The sequence below is a fragment of the Prionailurus viverrinus genome, chromosome C2 (assembly GCF_022837055.1).
Source record: "Prionailurus viverrinus isolate Anna chromosome C2, UM_Priviv_1.0, whole genome shotgun sequence".
In the NCBI taxonomy this organism is placed as follows: Eukaryota; Metazoa; Chordata; class Mammalia; order Carnivora; family Felidae; genus Prionailurus; species Prionailurus viverrinus.
In genome coordinates this window covers 23,410,986-23,430,850 of record NC_062569.1, presented here as the reverse complement: position 1 = coordinate 23,430,850, position 19,865 = coordinate 23,410,986, and the positions used below count along the sequence as shown (strand labels likewise).

Here is a 19,865-nt window from a genome sequence, read left to right as displayed (position 1 = left end):
AAACTAAGTGTTAAACCAAGTCCAAAGTACATTATTTTTTTGTTTAATCACTTTCTAAAAACCATATATATATATATATATATATATATACACACACACACACATATACATATATATGTATGTATACACATATATACATAAAGAATTCTGCATTTTTTTTCTTAAAAACATATTTTAAGGAAGGCTTTACAGATCAAATTCAGTAACTGTATGTGTAGACAGGTAGATATGTATACATGCAGATAAATATCATTATTCTCTGCTAGAGACCCATGACTTTCTTATTCACAATTACAGCAATGACTTCCTTACACTCTGTGCCTATAGACATCAAGACCGAATGATTTTTATTACATAAAATGGAGAAAACGAACTCTGGATGTTTCCACAAAAGATTCATTTCAGAACATTACAACGTACAGCTTAAGGACCTCAACAAGTGGCTGAATATTATGTCTATTTTTTACTGATGAAGTTATTATCTGTGGCAATTTCATTTTTAGTGTTGAATGAGATTTTTCTATATTTCCATACTTGGAAAGGTGGGAATTTTTTTTTTTACTATTGATGGAAAGAAATTAACATCAAAATACAATTTCATGATGACCTTATATGAATATTTTATGTTCCATATTCAGTTTTTAAAAATTTTTTTAATGTTTATTTATTCTTGAGAGACAGACAGAGACAGAGTGTGAGGGGGGAGGGTCAGAGAGAGAGGGAGACACAGAATCCGAAGCAGGCTCCAGGCTCTGAGCCGTCAGCACAGGGCTCGACGCGGGGCTCGAACTCACAAACTGTGAGATTGTGACCTGAGCTGAAGTGCCTCCCATATTCAGTTTTGATCCAGCTTTAGCTGACCTTATTTTTAAGAGTTGCACATGCTATAAATTAAATGTGTAAAAAATATACTTGCCTATTGATTTGAAGTCTAATCAATTATCAAACTTTTCTCTACGAGTTTGTACTGCAAATCAACTTAACTTTAATTCTCATAATAATTACAAGGTTATCTTTAAAACTCTATTTAAAAACTATAAATATAGATACATGTACACAAAGTCAGGCCCCCATACAGGTCCCTACTTCCAAATGCATGGTGACTTTTGTCTTTTCTAAAAGTGCAAAAATTTAGAAAAACAGAGAATGTGCCCATTTCTGGGAATATGGATAGCGTTCCTTATCAGCACCATTTAAAGCTGCCTTCAAGGATTGTATTAAACTTAATTATGAAAGATTACGAACGAGATGATGTGTAATTGGTACCAGCTGCAGTTCGTATTGGAAAGCATAAATACAAATGGAGTTATTTATTTATTTTTATTTATTCACTATTCAAACGGCAGTTCTAAAACTCAGAGGGATAAAATGGACTATTGCTTTTTCTCGTATTGAGCTTAAAATATTTCTGTACTTAATAATAGTAGTAGAGACAAACATCCCATTTAAAGACTACTTTTCACCCCCAAAGAACCCCCAAAAGGAAGCAACAGAAAGCAATTTTCTTTCCTCTAATTAGTAGCTTATTGTTTTTATATCAGAATCACTGATTTGGGACCAAATTCTCCTCAAGCAACTCTATGAATTATTATTTTTAGAAAAATTGGTATCTATTCATCTATCTTTCCAATTTCTTGTTGAGATTCTTCCTCAGACATTAAAAAGAAGAGGAAAAAGAGAAGGAGGAGGAGGAGGAAGAGGGAGGAGGAGGAGAAGGAGAAGGAAGAAGAAAAAGAAAAAGGGCAAAGAGCACAGGAGACTTCACCTGGGGAGGGCGGCTGGGCGGTGTGCTTATCAGGGGGGCTGGACCCATAGCCGAGGCAGCATTCAAGCTCCTTTCCCTTTCATCCTGGTAAATTCGATCTCTTTCAGCTTCTGGTAACTGCAAGAAATTCTGCATAGCCCGAAGGTTTACCAGCAAAGACTGGGATGCAGTCTTGGGGTCCTCTTCCTTTCGGAGGATTTCTGAAAGCAAGCCCTGCAGGGAATGAAAGGCACAGGGTGAGCTTGCTCCTGAGCTCTGCCCAGCCAGCGGTGATCCTTCCCTCTCCTTCTCCACTCTGTTTAGAAAATGAACAGTCAGAAGCATCAATTCTACATAGAAATGTATTAGTTACATTTGAAGTGGTAAAGAGGAGAGAGCCTCAATTGTATTCTTAATTTTATTAAGCATCTGCTTTACGTGTAACACAAACTGAAGCTGCCTAATTGGTCTCCTTCCTTTGAGTAGCTTAACTTGCCATGAAATCTTTCACAGAGAGACGATCGAGCGAAGTTAAGAATAAATGAAATGCTCATAATACAACAGCATTGAACTGTATAGTTCTCAAGCTGCCTAGACAAAGGCAGTGGAAGGCTGACAGCCCAATACATAAAGATACAAAGCTACTACTAGAGAAGTAGAACTTTCAAAGAGAGTATCAGAAGATGAATTGTTAGAAAAAGAGTATTACTAAAGCATCATCTAAGATTTATGCTACGTTTTCACAGGCAGTACTTTAAGTTATCCCTTAATTTTCAATTAAGAGTCAATGACAAGTGATTCTTTGTATCTACCATTCAAGGAAAGTATACAGACTCTCTCGAAAAATTCTAAATACTGTCATGCTCTGGGTAACAGGTTGAAATTCTGACCTTCAGAAAACATTGATTAAATCTGAAACACGTAACCCCATATTTACATTGCAAAAATCCATCATAACATGCCCAGGAAAAGAACACTATCAAATTCTGTAGTTACTGAATTTCTTAAGGAATAGAAGTCTTTATTAGTAATAGAAGAAATTTACAAACCATTGTAAACTCCTTTAAGGTGTCCCTCTCCCTAAATACTAGAGCATGAATTGTCAACCAATTTTTTTTTTTTAATTTTTAGGAGAAGCTTTTCAACAATGAATGAGTTTCCTCATTTTTGTTTAAAGAATTATATGAAATAGAATGATTACAAAAATTTTCTGTCCATTTGATAAGGACTGAGCAGCCTTTAACCTGTTCTATCTTGTGCATGAAATAATGCCTGGAATACCAGGACACGTTTGCCTTCAACGTTTAGCCAGAGTATCCGTTTATCACAGTACAGTTCGAAATAAAATGTTGACAAGATCTCCATATAATCTGTAAATTTCACTTTCCAGCAGCCCTGCAGAGATGGTGAAAGAGCACATTTGGGAAAGGGGAGGCAAAGTTTCATATCAAAACGAGTGAGCCCAAAGATGATAACATTTGGGTGTTTTCATGGCTTCCTACAAATGCAAACCTAATTTTGTTCCTAATTCTTCGGGGATAAGGTACCACATTGTCCAAATAGAACACTTGGATGCAGAGAGTATAAAACCATGGTCCACTTTAAAAATGATTTGAACAGGCTGCTATTAAAAAGAGCCTCCAATAGGCTCGGGGGCTTACTGCTAAATTTTAGTCTCTCACTTGGTCTGGAAAGGGGAACCAAACTTTGTTTTACCGTAAGAAATGTGACTGAAGAATGAAGGGTGCATGTCCCTTCATTCATAATACTGACAAGTAATGCTGCAACTGTGTTTATACAGGAATAAAACATCCAGTCAATTTAACTAAAATTTAGTCAAACAGGCAGTCAATCATCCAGCTATTTAATTTGCACAAGGCCAACTAATTAGATTGACTGTTTTGGATGTGTCACACTGAAACCAAAAAATACAGGTCTCAAAAAATGCTTGAAAATAGGTGTAAAAAATAGTCCTGGGTCTCTACTTTTCCCCACCAACTGTTACGTATTAAAACAATGTGCCTGGCAAAGCAATATATGTGAACCACACAGAAATCAAGAGATAGAAAGGTACATTATAGACAAATACAGTGCTCTCACTTCCTTGAGCATAATAACCTAATATTCCTATTTGTCATCCCAGCACAATGCCTATCACATGAGTGTTTAATAAACATTTACTAAGTGGATTAATTACGTGTATTCAGACCACAAAAGGAAAAAATTGTAAATGAGTGATAGAAACTCAAGAACAAGATATGCTACTCATGGGCAAATTTTAGTGGCAATTACTAATTTAATCAAAGTAAGCCTTCAATGAAAAGTTACATGGTGCTATGTAAGATGTTCATCTACACTAACTGTTCAATAATTTAAAAAAACCAGATTAGGTCAAAAGGATCCTACAGATATTTAGGATGTCACTGTATTTGGGAACCTTGAAATTAGACATTTATAAATCTCAAGTAACAAAATATTGTATGATCTCTATTAAAAATGTTTTCTGAGATAGCAGACAACTATAGTGAGAAAAGCAAACACATGAAAAAATACATTAATGTTCTCTATCAAGTCATGTTAACATGAAACTAAGTCAATCCTGCGTGCTTAAAGTAGAAGACAACACATCACTTGGGAGAGAATTTAAAATTTCCTCTTCCCATATTTTGATATTGGCATGACTTCCCAGTTGAGCATATAAAGTGTTTTAGGGGCAGAGCATTTATTTCCACTTAATTATTCCACTGCAGCAAGTAAAGTTTTTCTGCTTGCACTATGCTAAGGTCTAAAGCAATATTTTGAATCTTGGAACACTCAAAGAGCTCTAAAGCAGTGAGTGTAGACACTGTCAGGTGTTGTAGAAACCTTTGGATTTTTTTTTTTTTTTTTTTTTTTTTTGGCCCAGGCTTTCAATGAGGGGAGTGCCCCCTGGTGGAAATGCTTGAAAATATTGTTAGAAAATATTTTGATTAGAATGTGTTAATTACCAAAAAAAAAAAAAAAAAAAAAAAAATCATGTCACTTGAGAATAATTCTGTATGCAAAATGACTTTAGAATCTGAATATGAGAATGCATGTTCTGGCCCCGTTCAAGTTGTTATGTGAGTGGTTGCATTTACAGACTCAAGATGTACATGGCCCGTTTCCCATATCCCGTAGTCAAAAATATAGTCCAGACTTAGATCAAGGTCATTTGTAGCAATCCCCCATGGGGCAGAGTACGAGGGATCTATTACCAAAATTTTTTCTTCATGCTAAAAAAATAATATGTCAAGCTCTTCATGTACATTACCTGCTATCTTAGAGAGTATACTAAAACACCAGGACTAAAACATGTACTGTGGATCATAGGTGCTCAATGAACTTACTGAACAAAGTCAAACAAAATCATCATTCTTGCCTCCGAAAAGAACTTGAGAATTTGTATGTTATGTAGTAAGTTACCAACAACTAATGAATATTAATTTTATTATATTAAATGAGAAGCTGCTTTTCATTGGGACTTTACATCATCAAATAATGCACTATGTGCTCTGTACATAAAAACAGAAAATTATTCTGCATTGTCATTGCACAGGGGTTAAGGGAGAATTCCAATTTTCTTCACTTAGTGAACTTAGTGATGAATTCCTAAACCCTTTTTACATTCCAAAAAGAGTTTACTAGTTATTACAAGTAAAATTCATTAGTAATTGTAAAAGAAAGAAAAAAACCTTCAATAAATATTATCAGTACTTCCAAAAGCTAATTATGAATTCTTTAAAACAGCAGATAAGCGAAAGAGACTGCCAATCTGAACAAAAGGCCTGTCTGGCCTCCCGTTTGTCTCCTCTTTGAACATAATCACTGATTCAAATAGATTTTATCAGCTTCATGGAACTTCAAAGCCCTCAGAAGGAAAACAGGATTTTATGAAACCTCCCTCCCTAAAAAGAAAATAAGTAGAATATTCTTCAAGACTACCTACCTCTGTTGTTTTGTGAATTTTTAATCACATGTCCAGGTGAAAGACTATTTTCAACTCCACCTACTACCTTGGACGCCTGCCAAGTAAGTTATAAGCAGACGCATTTATCTCTGTCGCTTGGGAGGCTAAACGAGAGCTGTCACGTTGGGGTAATAGCACCTTTTTACCTTTTATTCAATAGTGATATGGATAGTGGACTTTCCTTAAATTACACTGTGAAGAATTATAGGAACACAGTAGCAATTTCTGTTATACTTAAGCAGGCAAATTTCTCTCCACCACATAATTTACAGAACTCAAATTCAATAAAACATTACATGATGGTCCATTACTGTTATCAGTTTTGAATAATCCATCTTCATTCTTTATTTTACTGGAAAATAAAGTGTGCCAAAGGGGTGTGGGGAGAAAAAAGGAAAAAAAAAAAAGAGCCACAGAATGGGATCAGAGTTAGATTCTGGATTTTTTTTTTTTAATTTTTTAAAGGCACTAACGAACAAATATATTTGCTTCTATCACAATCCCTAAATAGCAATAATATAGGGAAGTGAACTGAAAAGTATAAATCTAGACGCTTCGACAATTATTTTTAGCCATAGGTTTCCACTAAAAAGACATCAAGTAGGTATAACTGAATGAATGACATATGCTAAAAGCTGGTACCTTTGGTAGCAATTAAAGCACATATGCCCATCAATTTAGAAGGGGAAAAAGTCCTTAGAACAAGTAATTATATAAATTTCACCATAAATTTTCAGAAAAGGTAAACTTTTTTTTTTTAATAGTCACGTGTGAAAGTCTTAAGAGAGGGGTTTTAGGAGACCCAATTAGGATGACGAGAAAATTCTCCAGTGAAGAGTTAAAACATGAAATCCAGGATTTTAAAGTTGCACAGAACTGTCAATGACTAAAATACTCTCAACTCATAACAGCATTATCTATTATATTAATGTTTTAAAATACTCTTTATAGGTTACCAATTTCTTTATTCGATCATATCATATAACTTTGCCTTTGCATGTACATATTTTACGTTAATTTTTTAAAACTCGGAGTTGGAATTGCACATTGTAGTAAGTGCACGCAAATGTGTGATGTGCGATTTAACTCTGCAGAGCTCCTTGCCTATACATATGCATTAGCATGTGTATTTTCGTACGCCACACTCACACCATACACTCTCACTCTGCACCTGCTTTTATTGAAATGCATACACTTCGAAATAAACACACTACATGCATTCATATGAATGTATAATCATTAAAATAAATGCAGCTGTGTGTGTGTGTGCGTGCGCGCGTGTGTGGTTTTTAAGTATGACCACCAAAAACACACGCATGCTTGCATGTTCAAAAGCTCGTTCCCAAAAAGTGAACACTTAAATATACATAGAAAATTACTCTTACTGAAGTAAAACAGCTTCAAATATGGCCAATATCCACTTCGACTCAGGCGTACCAATTACCAATATACAGGTTTAAAACCAAATCTCTCTATCACCCGGGGCTCCAAATAATTTTTTATGGTAGTAACTTTTTCTAAATTAGCTATTATTACTAAAGAGAGCTTGGTACTGAGGCTGTCACTGTTTTCATTCCCCTACCAGCCTCAGAAAAATTAAGTCACTGTTTTTGGTGTTTTAACCACAGAGATAACTGTCTTTTTAAAGAGATTACTATGGTATAAAGAGAGAATTCTGCCTTCTTTCCAGCAACAAATCCTAGAGATACCCATGGAATTAGCCAATGTGGGAACCAAAGGCAGGACAAATGGTCAACCCTTCAGAGTAATGGCGTGACATCATAACCCAAGAGAAGAAAAACCGTACAGATGGATAGTGACTTCACACATCCCTCAGCTAAACTCTCTTGTCACTTTTCACCGTGTAAAATACTTTCCTTAGTGCTTTAAGACCTTGTCATTCTTCACCATATAAAATACATTCTTATTTCATTTCCTTGTTTCTTAAAGCAGATTCCTTAGTGCTTTAAGAAATAACAATTTGCTCAGTTTTTAAAACACTTCTTAGCAAATCTGCATTTCATTTGCGTTTATGTCAATGTTGTCTTTGTGGGCTTTCAATTAAATTGACAAACATTTTACTGATCATTTATGAAGAGACCTATTTTTTGCCCACTACTGAGAAATACTAGCAGTTACTGCTATTTACAAAAATAAAGAATGCTGCCAGACACAGGATAACTAGAAGTTTGACTTTTGATTCATTCACTCATTTAATTTTTTAAATAATAACTTCCCAACTGATATAAATGTCATGAAATTTACCAGCCACTAATTAACATTTTTAAGTGGTAAAAATATAAAATTAGTTAAAATCATACTAACCTGAGAAATTACCCTTTGCAAGTACCCTTTTAAAAAGACAAATGATACACACACACACACACACACACACACACACACACACCCAAAAAACCCCAAAAACAAACAAAAAAAACATAAAGAAAATGAAAACAAACACTGAGTTAAAGGCTTTGTCAGGCCTCCTAACTTTCAATCCAGTTAAGGCAAGCCAAAAATAAGTCACTGCTGGGATTCTCCTAGGTATGGAAACTCTGCCAGCAAGTAATTAATACTAGATTATTTTTATACCAGAATCTTATTCTTATAATCACGTAATAAACAAAATAACTTAAATATGAAAGGAAAGTATGAGTCAGTCCAAAAAAAAACCTGACAAAAGAAAAGAACCCTGGTAAAACAACGAAGTTGAAAGGATGTAATGTCCTCATTTCTAATCAAAGTTACATGTTCTTTTGTCTTTTTTTAGTGTGCCTGGGCCAAAAATAAACACCATATATACCATACTAATTTCCAAAAAAAGAAATTTTTAAAAAACCCTCTCATTTACAATTTAATAGAATTGGTTTAGGACTTTTCATCTTAGGCCTTCTCATATCATATATCACTCTTTCTCCAGGTCCCTCTAAACATCCTCTGTGCTGATAATATATATCCTCACAGGTATTTGCCCAAGAGGACAAAGGTGTGAACACAGGGGTATATGCAGGTCTCAGTGAAAAGACAGCAAACTAAGGCCTTCAGGCCAAACCTCCCAGGGGGCCTGTTTTATAGGCAGTTTTACTGAAACACCACCACACCCGCATCCATTCACCTATTGTCCCTGGCTGTGACCATGCTACCCACACCCTGACAGGGCCCTGATGGCCCTCAAAGCCTGAAATATTTGCTTTCTGGACAATTACAGAAAGGTTTGCTGATCTCTGATCTAAAGAATGAAGTTTGAAGGAATACTAACAATAATGTAAAGAGGGAAGAGGACAAAGCTCAGAAACATTTTATGTTAATAAGCCCCCCCCCCCGACACACACACACACAAACACACACCCCATATATTTTTCCCCCAAATGGCTGTTCAAATTAAATGGCAGAAATTGCTATGGAGTCTCACAATATGTTTTGTTTTGTTTTTTCTCCAGAAAGTTGTAGAGGAACTTAAACAGGGCATGTTTATATACTCATGCTTGATATGGGGATAACAGGGGGAAGATAGTAGGCTAGAAGCCTGGAGTCTTACCAATGGCCTTGACCAAGTCATGAAACTTTTCTCAACCTGCTACTACTAACAGTCTATGACCTCATTAGGTAAAAACATAGGTAACGCCAGTTTGAAATATATTCAATATTGAATTTATTCTTTCAAAGCCCCTGAGTCAAGATCAATCTGTACGTAGCTCTTGGTAGAGGAGGTTTATGATAGGGAAAGGAGTGATAAGACTTAGGCACCATCAAGAACAGACAATATGATCACACAACAAGAAGGATTGAAAAGAGTAAGCATAGAGTAAAAAAATAAGAGCATAGAGCAAAAGAATGAGCATTAGCAAAAAATTGGGACCAAAGAAAGAAGAGAGAAAAAGAGAGAGAACCATTCCAAAAAGAATAAAACTGACCTGAGTTCTGTTAAAAGCCACACGTGCAAATACTGCCTGGGAGATTCCTGCTCGTTTCAGTTCATCACGTACCCACTGGTAGATTTCGGAAGACACCTCTGTGTTGGTTGAAACCTGTTGCTCCAAAGGCTTATTCATAGATCTACTGACAGGGGGAGGGTGGTTCAAGTATTGTTGGTTTAAGGACTGCTGGGCTAAAAGTCTATTCACTGCATACTGCTGGTTCAGCAGCTGAGCCATCACCAGCTGCTGGTTGACCAATTGAGGACTGATGGGCGTTGACACAAGCCCAGGGTGCAGGTTCGGTAGAGGGGTCCGGACAGAGGGCTGGTTGCCATGGGAGAGCTGCGCGGGGGACGGAGGCTGCTCAGCTGTGTTCCCTGGGACAGGCTGCTGGCCAAAGTTGACGTGATTGGCACCTTGCTGGGATAGTTCAGAAAGACTATCCATTTCGACTAAAGTAGACAAAAGTAAAGCCATGTTAAGCCAACAGTAATGGGTATTGATAAGCATTTCTGATCATTTCTTAAATGGAGACAGTAGGCACAGGGCACGCTGAAAATCCAATTGAACTAAAGAAAATTTTAAGATGGAACCCAATGGCTATGGATTTACTTTCCTCTTCCGCACAATTCCACAAACTTTGAAAGGGGGACAATACAATACTTCAGATCTAATTTTATAATGTGGTTTAGATTTAAGGCATAAAATCAATTATTTTCAAATTCCAGGTGACTAGTTTTGGGGTCAAACTATTTTTCACTCTCACTTATTACCCCCTAGAAGGCTTATAAGGAATTTTTTTTTTTAAAACAGCTTCTAGAAGAACACCATGTGCTTAAGAGCAACTAGAAAGAGTTGGGCTAAGAAAATATATGCACTAAAGAAAAAAGAAATATCCAGGTATTTTCTCATGATAGATATTGACTGTTATTACTCGAAGCAAAAGTTTTGAAAGGAAAAAGAGGACATAAATGTTATCTGCATTCAATTTTTACCTAGCCATGGATTGTAAAGAAGGAATCAATATAATAAAGTGAGCATAGTAAGTAATAATAACTGAGTGCATACTGAACACTGTGTTGAGTATCCTATATGGTTTGTTTCATTTAATCCTAACTATCACCGGTGGCAAATATATCCACCGGAGAATGAAGCGACTGGTTTACTGTACTGCAAGCCAGTATACCCAGTTTTGCTAAGAGCCAAATGTTTCTTGAAGAAGCTATGGCTATCAGCAATCTTTCAAGAAGGGTCAGAGAATCATCCTGGTGCAACGGTGATACTGTCACGATTTTGCAATTTATTACCACCTATCAGGATGAATGCTTCTCCCTTGGCTAGGTCCCTAATGCGGACTGGCCGAGAGTCAGCTGTCAGTGTGTCCAATGCTTTGCTGTAGCAAGGAAGAGACCGGTTTGATGCTCCTGACTGGAAAGGCTGAGCACGGCTATTATATGTAAATAGGTGAGTCTTTTCCAAATAGCACACCATACCTCCCATGTATAGACTCTGGCTTGATTTCCATCGTCATTTCTCTTTTTATTAAATATTCAGGCTTTGTATTTAGAGGAACTTATCATATTGCTACAATCACTGATATATGCAAAATATAACTAAGAATTGGGAAAGAAACCTTCCATTTCTACCAGTGATATCAGCCCAAGTGGGCCATTCACAGGGAATAGTAATTCAAGCAATTATTCCAAAAATGATGCATTGTCTTCATTACAGCTCTAAGCTATAAAAGGCAAAGAATCTGTTTTGGTAGATGGATGGCTTTGCTTCAAATATTAAAAGCTAAAACACACTCAAAATTCAGGTTCTCTTGTTTCTTAAAATCTTTAGGAAAAGTCATTATTGTTGTTATTAAACGAACACAATGGAAGGAAAGAGACACGGGTTTAAAACACGACGTAATGCTATGCATATTAAACATCCTGTTCCTATATTATTTTAAAATGCATTATTTGGAAGGTACAAGTATGTGAAAGAAAACATTAATAGAAATTAAAACATGAACCTTAATCAGTGTTTGCTTTGGCAACATTAGCAAACTCAAAAGGGAGAAACATCAGCGTCTAAACGCTCAGGTACAGCACACAACTTGTATGTGTCGTCTCACACTGCCGATAATTTTTAATGCATTTCCTGCGCAACACATATTGACCTGGAGTTGCACGCTAAGATGGGATGCTACACTGGAATTAAAAGTTGAGAAATGGTACAATGATGTGTCTGCTATCAGGGCGGTAAAGCTCACCGAAGTGCCCATCTAGAAGGGCTGGGGATCAGAGCTATAAAATTCACTTGATCTCAACTGTGGAAACTATAAATACAATTTAATTTCCTTAAAAATTGGGTGTAAAAATAGGCGCTTTCTCTTCCTCTCAAACAAAAACAAAACACATAAAAGCATGATTTATCTCTGAGCGAAATCACAGCTAATATTAGTTATTCAAGGCCTGGTTAGGTCTTCACTGAGATGTTAAGAAATGACAGCTTCCCTCCTCCCGCCTCGATTTCCTGCATGTCTGACAACCAAGTCAGTTTGGCTGATTTAAACACAAACATTTATTGAATTTAATTATCTCATTATACTCATACCCACTCCCCACCCTCAAAGAAACATTCTAAATTGATCTCTAATTGGGCAATCACAAGACCTGGCTTTAGACGTGACTTTGATAAACCCCCAAGTGACACATAATGGTATGTAGTCACCACTGCAACAGTTTTTTGCTTACCCATCATATCTTTTGTCTTCTTGAAATGTTTGTACCACCTTCCAAATTCTTGACATTTTGCTGCTGAGACATTTGCATAGTAAGTGCTGTTCACAATGGAAGAAATCATACTCTGCATGAAGAGGGGGGAAAACATTTGTAATACATATCGGCACAAGATGGAACACAAAAATCATTTCAATTGTGTAAATGGCATTTTTTTAAATCAACTGAGTACCAATACATTTTTGCTTCACGCTTTGGCCTAAAGCCTCAACTTCTTAAAATTCATTAAGTAGCGCATCGAACGCTTATTTAAGTAGAAAGCAACAGCCCCCTGAGACCACTATAAAGCTATCAAACCAACAGACTTTGCTCTAGTACTCATGGAACCTCCATCAATGCCATCTATTCTTAGGCTGACAAACTTTCACTCATCTCAATAAATCCCAATACGTGAAGATGACTTTATGACTGCAATTCGTAAGTAAACACTACTTTGAGGTTAAGTGACTACACATCGTTGCTGCTCAAAGTGTGGCCCAGGGACCAGCAATATTAGCATCACCTGGAAGTCCATTAGAAATGCATAATCGTGGGCCCTACCCCAGACACAGCCAATGAGCACTTGCAGTTTACCAAGATCCCCAAGGGATTTGAGTGTGCATAAAGTTTGGGAAATACTACTTGTACTTTCTACTATTATTTGGGTTTTAGCTGGAGGTGCATTAACTACGCTAACATTCTTCAGAGGTGAACTGACCACATTGAGGGAAAAGAATACACTATTCACAGGGCCCCTCTATTTAGAGAAAGAAACATTCTACAATCTCATCGCTAGCTTCATCTACAGTAAAGCTGAATTTTGAATTCCAAACTAACCGTAAAATTTTAAAAAATACACATTTCATGCCTACTAAATTTCTCAAGGATACCACAAAAAAGAAAATGACGAATTTTGTCACTTGTCTTCACTCTGCTTTTAACAAAAACCCTGAAGACAGAATCAATGGTGTAACATGATAAAAATAAAGAGAGGAATGACCATGATTTTGAAGTTTTGGGTGTTCTTTTTTTTTTTTTTTTTTAATTCATTTCCAAGAAACAAACGTGTTTGCTTCCCAGCAAATTTCGGTTATGGTAATTTCAGTACCTTAATTTGTTGTTCTTTTTAACCCTAATGCCCTTATTACCTAGTAGCAGCTCAATTAATTTCCAGCTGCATTTTAGGAATAATTAGACTTGTGCCACCAATCCTTCCTCCACTCCTATGTGTAGAAACATGAGAACTTACATTTCAGACTTCAGTTGGTCTATGGTGAAATAGTTTACAGAAGGCAGCATTGTTTGGGAGGCAGGCAACAACCAGAAAAGCCAGTTTGGGGACAAAAGTATTTTTATATAATTATCTTCTTTAAGCTACTTCTAATTTAAAGCTTTTTTGGTGACTCTTGATTCTCCTGACATCCATACAGTGTTAATTTTGTAACATGCACAAGTTCCTGCAATATCTAACTCTTGGGGCTCTTTAAAGAACTTCCAGTGAAAAATAAGCCAGAGTTGTATTATTTGTGTAAAACACGGCTATCTTTCATAAGAGACACCGTGATAGCTTTTTTTTTTTTTTGGACACTTTCTACTTTATAGTCATTTTTACATTTTATTTCTCTAAAAAGACATTCTTAATGTGCTCGTGATTCTCTGCCATTAATCCAGTAGCTTGTAATTCTACTAAGAGCCTCCCTCAGTCCAAAGTACAAAAAGATACTTAGCAAGGTTGCCAAAACCAGAGCCAGAAGATTACCTGATCCAGTTAACAATCCGTCAGCTTCAATCACACTTACTCTATTGTAATAATGGATCAATAAAGTCAGACACTAATAAAACTATTCAGATCGCTGATGGATAATGGTGATTCTGCAAATGGATGACAGTTGATGCTCTTCAACTTTGGTCCAATTTTTAAAAAATTATTACTCTTGTTCCTAGACATTCTGGCAGTTTCTTAAATGTCAATGTAATAGTACATACAAGTTGTAGATGTAGTTTATGCCTTAGTTTTCAGAAACGTATGGGAATATCTCAATTTCGCTGAGGTTTGACGCTCAGTCTATTTCAGTTTGCCGGCAGTTCTATACATGAAATTTGTTCTTTGCCGCACACCTACTATGTGTCTAGCTGATACTAGAGACACAAAGGCAGATAAGACACAGCCTCTGCCTAGAAGTTTACCATCTGTTAGGAAGACAGATACATAAACAGATTACTTCAATTTAATGTGATTTAGCAGACCAACAGTGGAAAGTATATGGGGGGACAAAAGGAAGAATACACGGTACGTGGTAAGACAACCCATCTGAAATATTTTTATAAAATTAGAGCCCATATGCAATAGTGCTATGTAGTTCATTATTATCCATATGTGGAAAATAATATCCATATGTGCATGATCATCAAAGCTTCTTCCTGCCCTTGTTTAACCCCATTCGGTAGGCTCTGTCCTTAAGTGACTTTCTGGATGTTTTCTACTCTGTCAAGTGATGTGTGCTTAAAAAACTCTGATTAATGTAAATATTAGCCTAAGCAAGATGTAAATGAAAAGGCTAATCCACAGGTTATGACACATGTCAAAGCCACTTTTTAAATTCTTTCTGTGCTTTCAGGGGGCTGGGGAATATTCCATAATTCAGGTAACTTGAGGTGACCTCTATTTTTATTAGAACAATATGTAGTAATCTGTACTACTAAATTGCTCAAGTACCACTGCGTCAGGACTTTTTTTTTCCATGTGGTAAAATCCCTATTGGGAGACTTAGCTGTGGCATCAGACTAGACCATGAATTTTGAGGGCAAGAAAGAGATTTCAGAATCTTGTGGGTCACATGGCATTTGAAAGATCATATTTAGGGGCACCTGGGTGGCTGTCAGTTGGGCTTCTGACTTCAGCTCAGGTCATGATCTCACAGTTTGTGAATTTGAACCCTGCATCGGGCTCTGTGCTGACAGCTCAGAGCCTAGAACCTGCTTCAGATTCTGTGTCTCCCTCTCTCTCTCTGCCCCTTCCCTGCTCACGCTCTGTCTCTCTCTCTCTCAAAAATAAGTAAGCATTAAAAAAAAAGAAAGAAAGATTATATTCAGTACTGGTTCTTAAATTTAGAAAATCATAAAGAAACACCAATTATTTGGAGAACACATATAACAAAGCCAAGGTTGGTACTATCTGCCTAGGGGATGGGGATATGCAGGGGGTAGGCAGATCAAGATCCACATTTTGAAAGAAAGAGGCTTGGGATTCTTATGTTGATAAAAAAAAAAAAGCCTTTGGTTTAAAAAGATTATACTAAGTTGTACTTTACACAGCTCTGGGACTCTATATTATTGTCCAGCCCCAAATGTCTGGCATATACTAAATACACACTAAATATTCATTTGATGAAAGAGAATAGCTAAATCTGCATTCAAGTCCAAAATGTGTCGCACAGAGGCAGTGTGACCTTGGTCACATTAACTGACCACTCATTCTATCATAATCCCCCTTACTAGATGGGAATCACAGCAACACTCACTTCACAGGCTTGTTCTGAGAATCCATTCATTCAGGCATTTTTTTCCCATTCATTCAGCATGTTATCTACTGAACTCCTACTAGGTGCCAAGCACTAGGCAAGTTCCTAGAAAAATAATGACCTGAAGAGACATACTATCCACACTTACACAGACAATAAATAAGATAAATATGGTTCTCTTAGCACAGAGCCGGGAACAGACCAAGTATGGACTTCAAGATACGTTAATTACTATGACAACCCTCTGCCTCCTCCTCACTGGCTTTTATTATATGATCACATTTCAGATCAGTCCAAAGACTATGCTTTAAATAACAGAAGAGCATCAGATAAAATTTTCAAATGTTGTTATTTTATGTCAAATTTTCTTCCGAAGAACAGAGTAGACTAATTAAATTTATTAACTCGGGTCACGGGATAACAAGAGAACACACCCCGGGAGAAAAAAGTATTTCCACCATTTGTTTCAATATTCCAATCTGGCAGTATCCTTGTGAAGCTGGCCTGTACCCAGTAGCAGGTATCAGGAAGACATCTACCGCTTCTCTGACTTGGATTTTCGAGCTGTGCCCTCTCTCCTCTCTAGCTAACAGCAGCTCATTCTTCAGGACACAGTTCAGGCACCCTTGCTTCTGCAAAGCCTTTCCTGACTTGGTGTAGATCCAGCACATGGCACCTTCCCAGCACTCTTCCTGCTGCTGTCAGTCTTGGGGTTGCATGTCTGAAAGGCCTGGACTCACCACGGGGCTGGGCATATATTAGCTGATCAATCAAAGGATCAAAGATCACTGAATTAGCCGTTACTGGAGGCTACCAGAAACAAATTTTTTTTTTTTTTCGCTCCTAAGGGTCAAAGGTAATGGCAGCTCGTCCCATGAATCTTTTCAGATGCATCATTTTTAGCTGTCATGATAGGACTCATAGTTTAAAGAAACTTTGTTCATTAATTTGCAAGAGATCCCTTCCCAGGTTTTTCAAAATACATCCACACAGATGTCTCGGAAGTCGCAGTGCTTGGTGGTTATGTTATTCCAGTTCTCTCTCTCGGTGTCTATTTATACAAGCTCTCCAAAGCACTTTGAAAAAGGCACAAGTTGTATCGCAAGTTTTCCTACTCGGCGGCCGGTCTGTGTAGACCACCGATGGTCAGGGAATAAAACAATCAAGCGGACCAAACTCAGGCAGCTCAAATCTCAAGTTCAAATGCTACACAGTACACCAGCCAAGGAATAGGCCACAGCTTCCAGTGTTGGGAAACGCAATTTGAAAGTTGGCAGAAATTGGCTGTGGGTCTCATAACCCCAGTGTGACACAATATTCTCATCCTAGGAGCCAAGTTGTAAGCTTTTCTAAGATCCATAAAGCACATGTCTGCTCCCTATGAAGAGCTTCGGTTCTTTCTGAGAGTCTGCTGAAGTTCCGATCTGAAAGAATGCCATCTTCACAGAAACCCCAGTACTCTAGAATGATACCATCTGCCACAGGCTGAGCTTCCTTTTCAGCCAAATACATTATTTATAACCTTTCTAATTGTGAAAAGGTAAGGGTGGAATTTTTCTAAAGCCTGACTTAGATATAGTTAGAACATTCTAAACCTTTGCTCTCAAATACTGCAGGTCTCCAAATTTGAAAAACAAAAACAACAACAAAAAACCCCATAAGGAATTGCTTGAGGTCAAATCATTTTTCAACATATTATATATTCTTTCAACGCCCCCCCCCCACTAGAATATAACATACGCTGTAGGTATATATTTAGAACACATTTAGAAACTGAAAGAAGATATTTTTATTTTTCTACTTGGTCATCCTGGTAGCCAATAAAGAGGTTTAGGGAGAGGTGAGGCCTTCTGGGAAAAAAAAAAAAAAAAAAAAAAAAAAAGGTTTATCAACTGGGGAAAGGCAGTGATCTGATTACCCTTAAAATTGCTTTGTTGTGCCTTTAACAACAACAAAAAAACCCACCCCAAAACAATGCTAATCAGGTTATTCAATCATTTAAACCAAAACTGTTCATGCTTTTCTGCCAAATCAACCAACCACAGCAAAATCTGTTATCTCTGATTGCTCAGCTTCCAGTCAAAAAACAGTTAACCCCCACTATACCAAAAGTTTTCCAAAATACCCTCCAAGCTCCGAATACTCGTGAAGAATAAAGAGAAAGCCACGTCATCTTTAAAGGGTAATTGAAGTGCTGTACCATATTTGCATATTACGATATACTCTAATAAACTAAACAGCCTGTCCCGGAAGCCAGAAGCTCCCTAGCATTTCATCTGATCTCCATACTGACTTTTTGTGCACTATTTTTTTTTTTTTCAAACAGGACTGTGATAGCATGATCAAAACTTACTAAAGACTTGCTGATGGTTTTACTGCGGTGGGAGGAGGTAGCAGGAGCATCTACAAAATGGTGGTTCACCCATGTTTAAAGCTTTCAGGCTCCATCAGCAGAGAGGGCAAAGGCTACAACATCTTATTTACACAATTATCTAAATACGATTAAACAGCTGATGGACAAATATTAAACTGGAAAATGTATAGTCATTTCAGCTTAATGTAATCCTCTTTCTGTAAACACCCAGGATGATTTTTTTCAACCAGAACAGTCCTGACATCTCATAAGCCTAAGGGTGAATAGCAAGAGATTGTTTTTGATAGTTATAAATATTCAAAAGACATGCAGACCATCTGCTTTCATAATACAGGTAAAGCAAGACTGAAATGGTGACTGCTGTATAAAAATGATTCTTTTAACAAAGTCTTCCTCTCCTCGAAAACTATAAAGACAGATGTCAAAAACTGTTTACACAGAGCAATCAGGAGCGTGCAAAATGTAATATTCCTTTTACACACAGTGCTTGCTAAAGAGATTTTTTTTTCTTTTTCTTCCCATCTGTGTGTTGCAACACATTTCTACAAGTTAAAAACATTTTTTTCAAACAGAGATCTCATGAATACCCAAAAACATGCTATCTGGTTTCTGAATGCTAATTAATTTCAACTAAGGAATCTGAATATCTTTTTCTGTAGGAAGGAATGTATGTTTTGAATTGGAATACTCTAGAGACAGCAAGGGAAATAATCTCACCCCGGTTTAATTCTATAAGGCGATTTTCATGGTTCTACCTTGTCTGTAATATATATCTGCTATGTCCATGTTTTAAATGAAAGCACATTACTGCTAATGTCTTTGGCATAAAGTCTAAAATAATTGTTTTCTGAAATAAATGCCCGCGCATGTGAAATGTATATACAGAAACCTTTAACTTCTCAGTCGATGCAGAGTGATGCATAAAACCCTATAGTTAATTTTCAGGACTGGAACACTAATCTTGACAGTAACCTTTTTATGTATTGTATTAATGGCACAGAGGCATTAAGCACCTTTTTATAATTTTCAATAAAATGAGCATTTACTGAACAATCTGTCAAACTGCTGGCTCCCTATTCTTTTACATTTTTATTTTTTGAGAAGTGTAACTTCATACACTGTGACGCCCCTCCTCTTTCTCTGTGTCCTGTCTGCCTGTGGCCTGAATTTCACAGCAGTTTTTCATATGCATGTGAAAAACCCAAAGGTCAAACTTTAATTTTGGATCAAATGGAATCAACTCCATGTTCAAACACAATTTTAATGGAGATTCTCAGCAAATGGAATTTTCTTTTAATCCCAAAGGATATCAAATACTACAAACAAGCTCTAAAAGGCATCATATGAGATGGTGACATGGAACGAATTTGTTGAAAATTAACAGGTAGTCCCCCATCTGGTATTTGGGGGTGGGAAGGAAGGGAAATGGGCTTGAATTTATGAGAAGCAAATGGCAGGATTTCTAAGTGTAATACTCTGTTTGTGCATGTTAGCTTATGTTCCCCAAATCTTTCCCTCTGGATCCTCTATTGCTTTCTAAGCCATTCTCTTGG

At 36.8% G+C, this 19,865-nt stretch overlaps 1 protein-coding gene across 11 annotated transcripts in view; it reads right to left on the bottom strand.

The window, feature by feature from the left end:
* SATB1 (SATB homeobox 1) overlaps positions 1–19,865 on the bottom strand; it is a 100,636-nt gene that overhangs the window by 38,448 nt on the left and 42,323 nt on the right. For all 11 annotated transcript variants that reach the window (XM_047875924.1, XM_047875920.1, XM_047875922.1 and 8 more), the window contains 3 exons: positions 12,394–12,505; positions 9,647–10,101; positions 1,766–1,978 (listed from right to left, as the gene is read on the bottom strand). In XM_047875924.1, the coding sequence (XP_047731880.1) occupies positions 1,766–1,978; positions 9,647–10,101; positions 12,394–12,505 (780 nt within the window). The remainder of the gene's footprint in view (positions 1–1,765; positions 1,979–9,646; positions 10,102–12,393; positions 12,506–19,865) is intronic.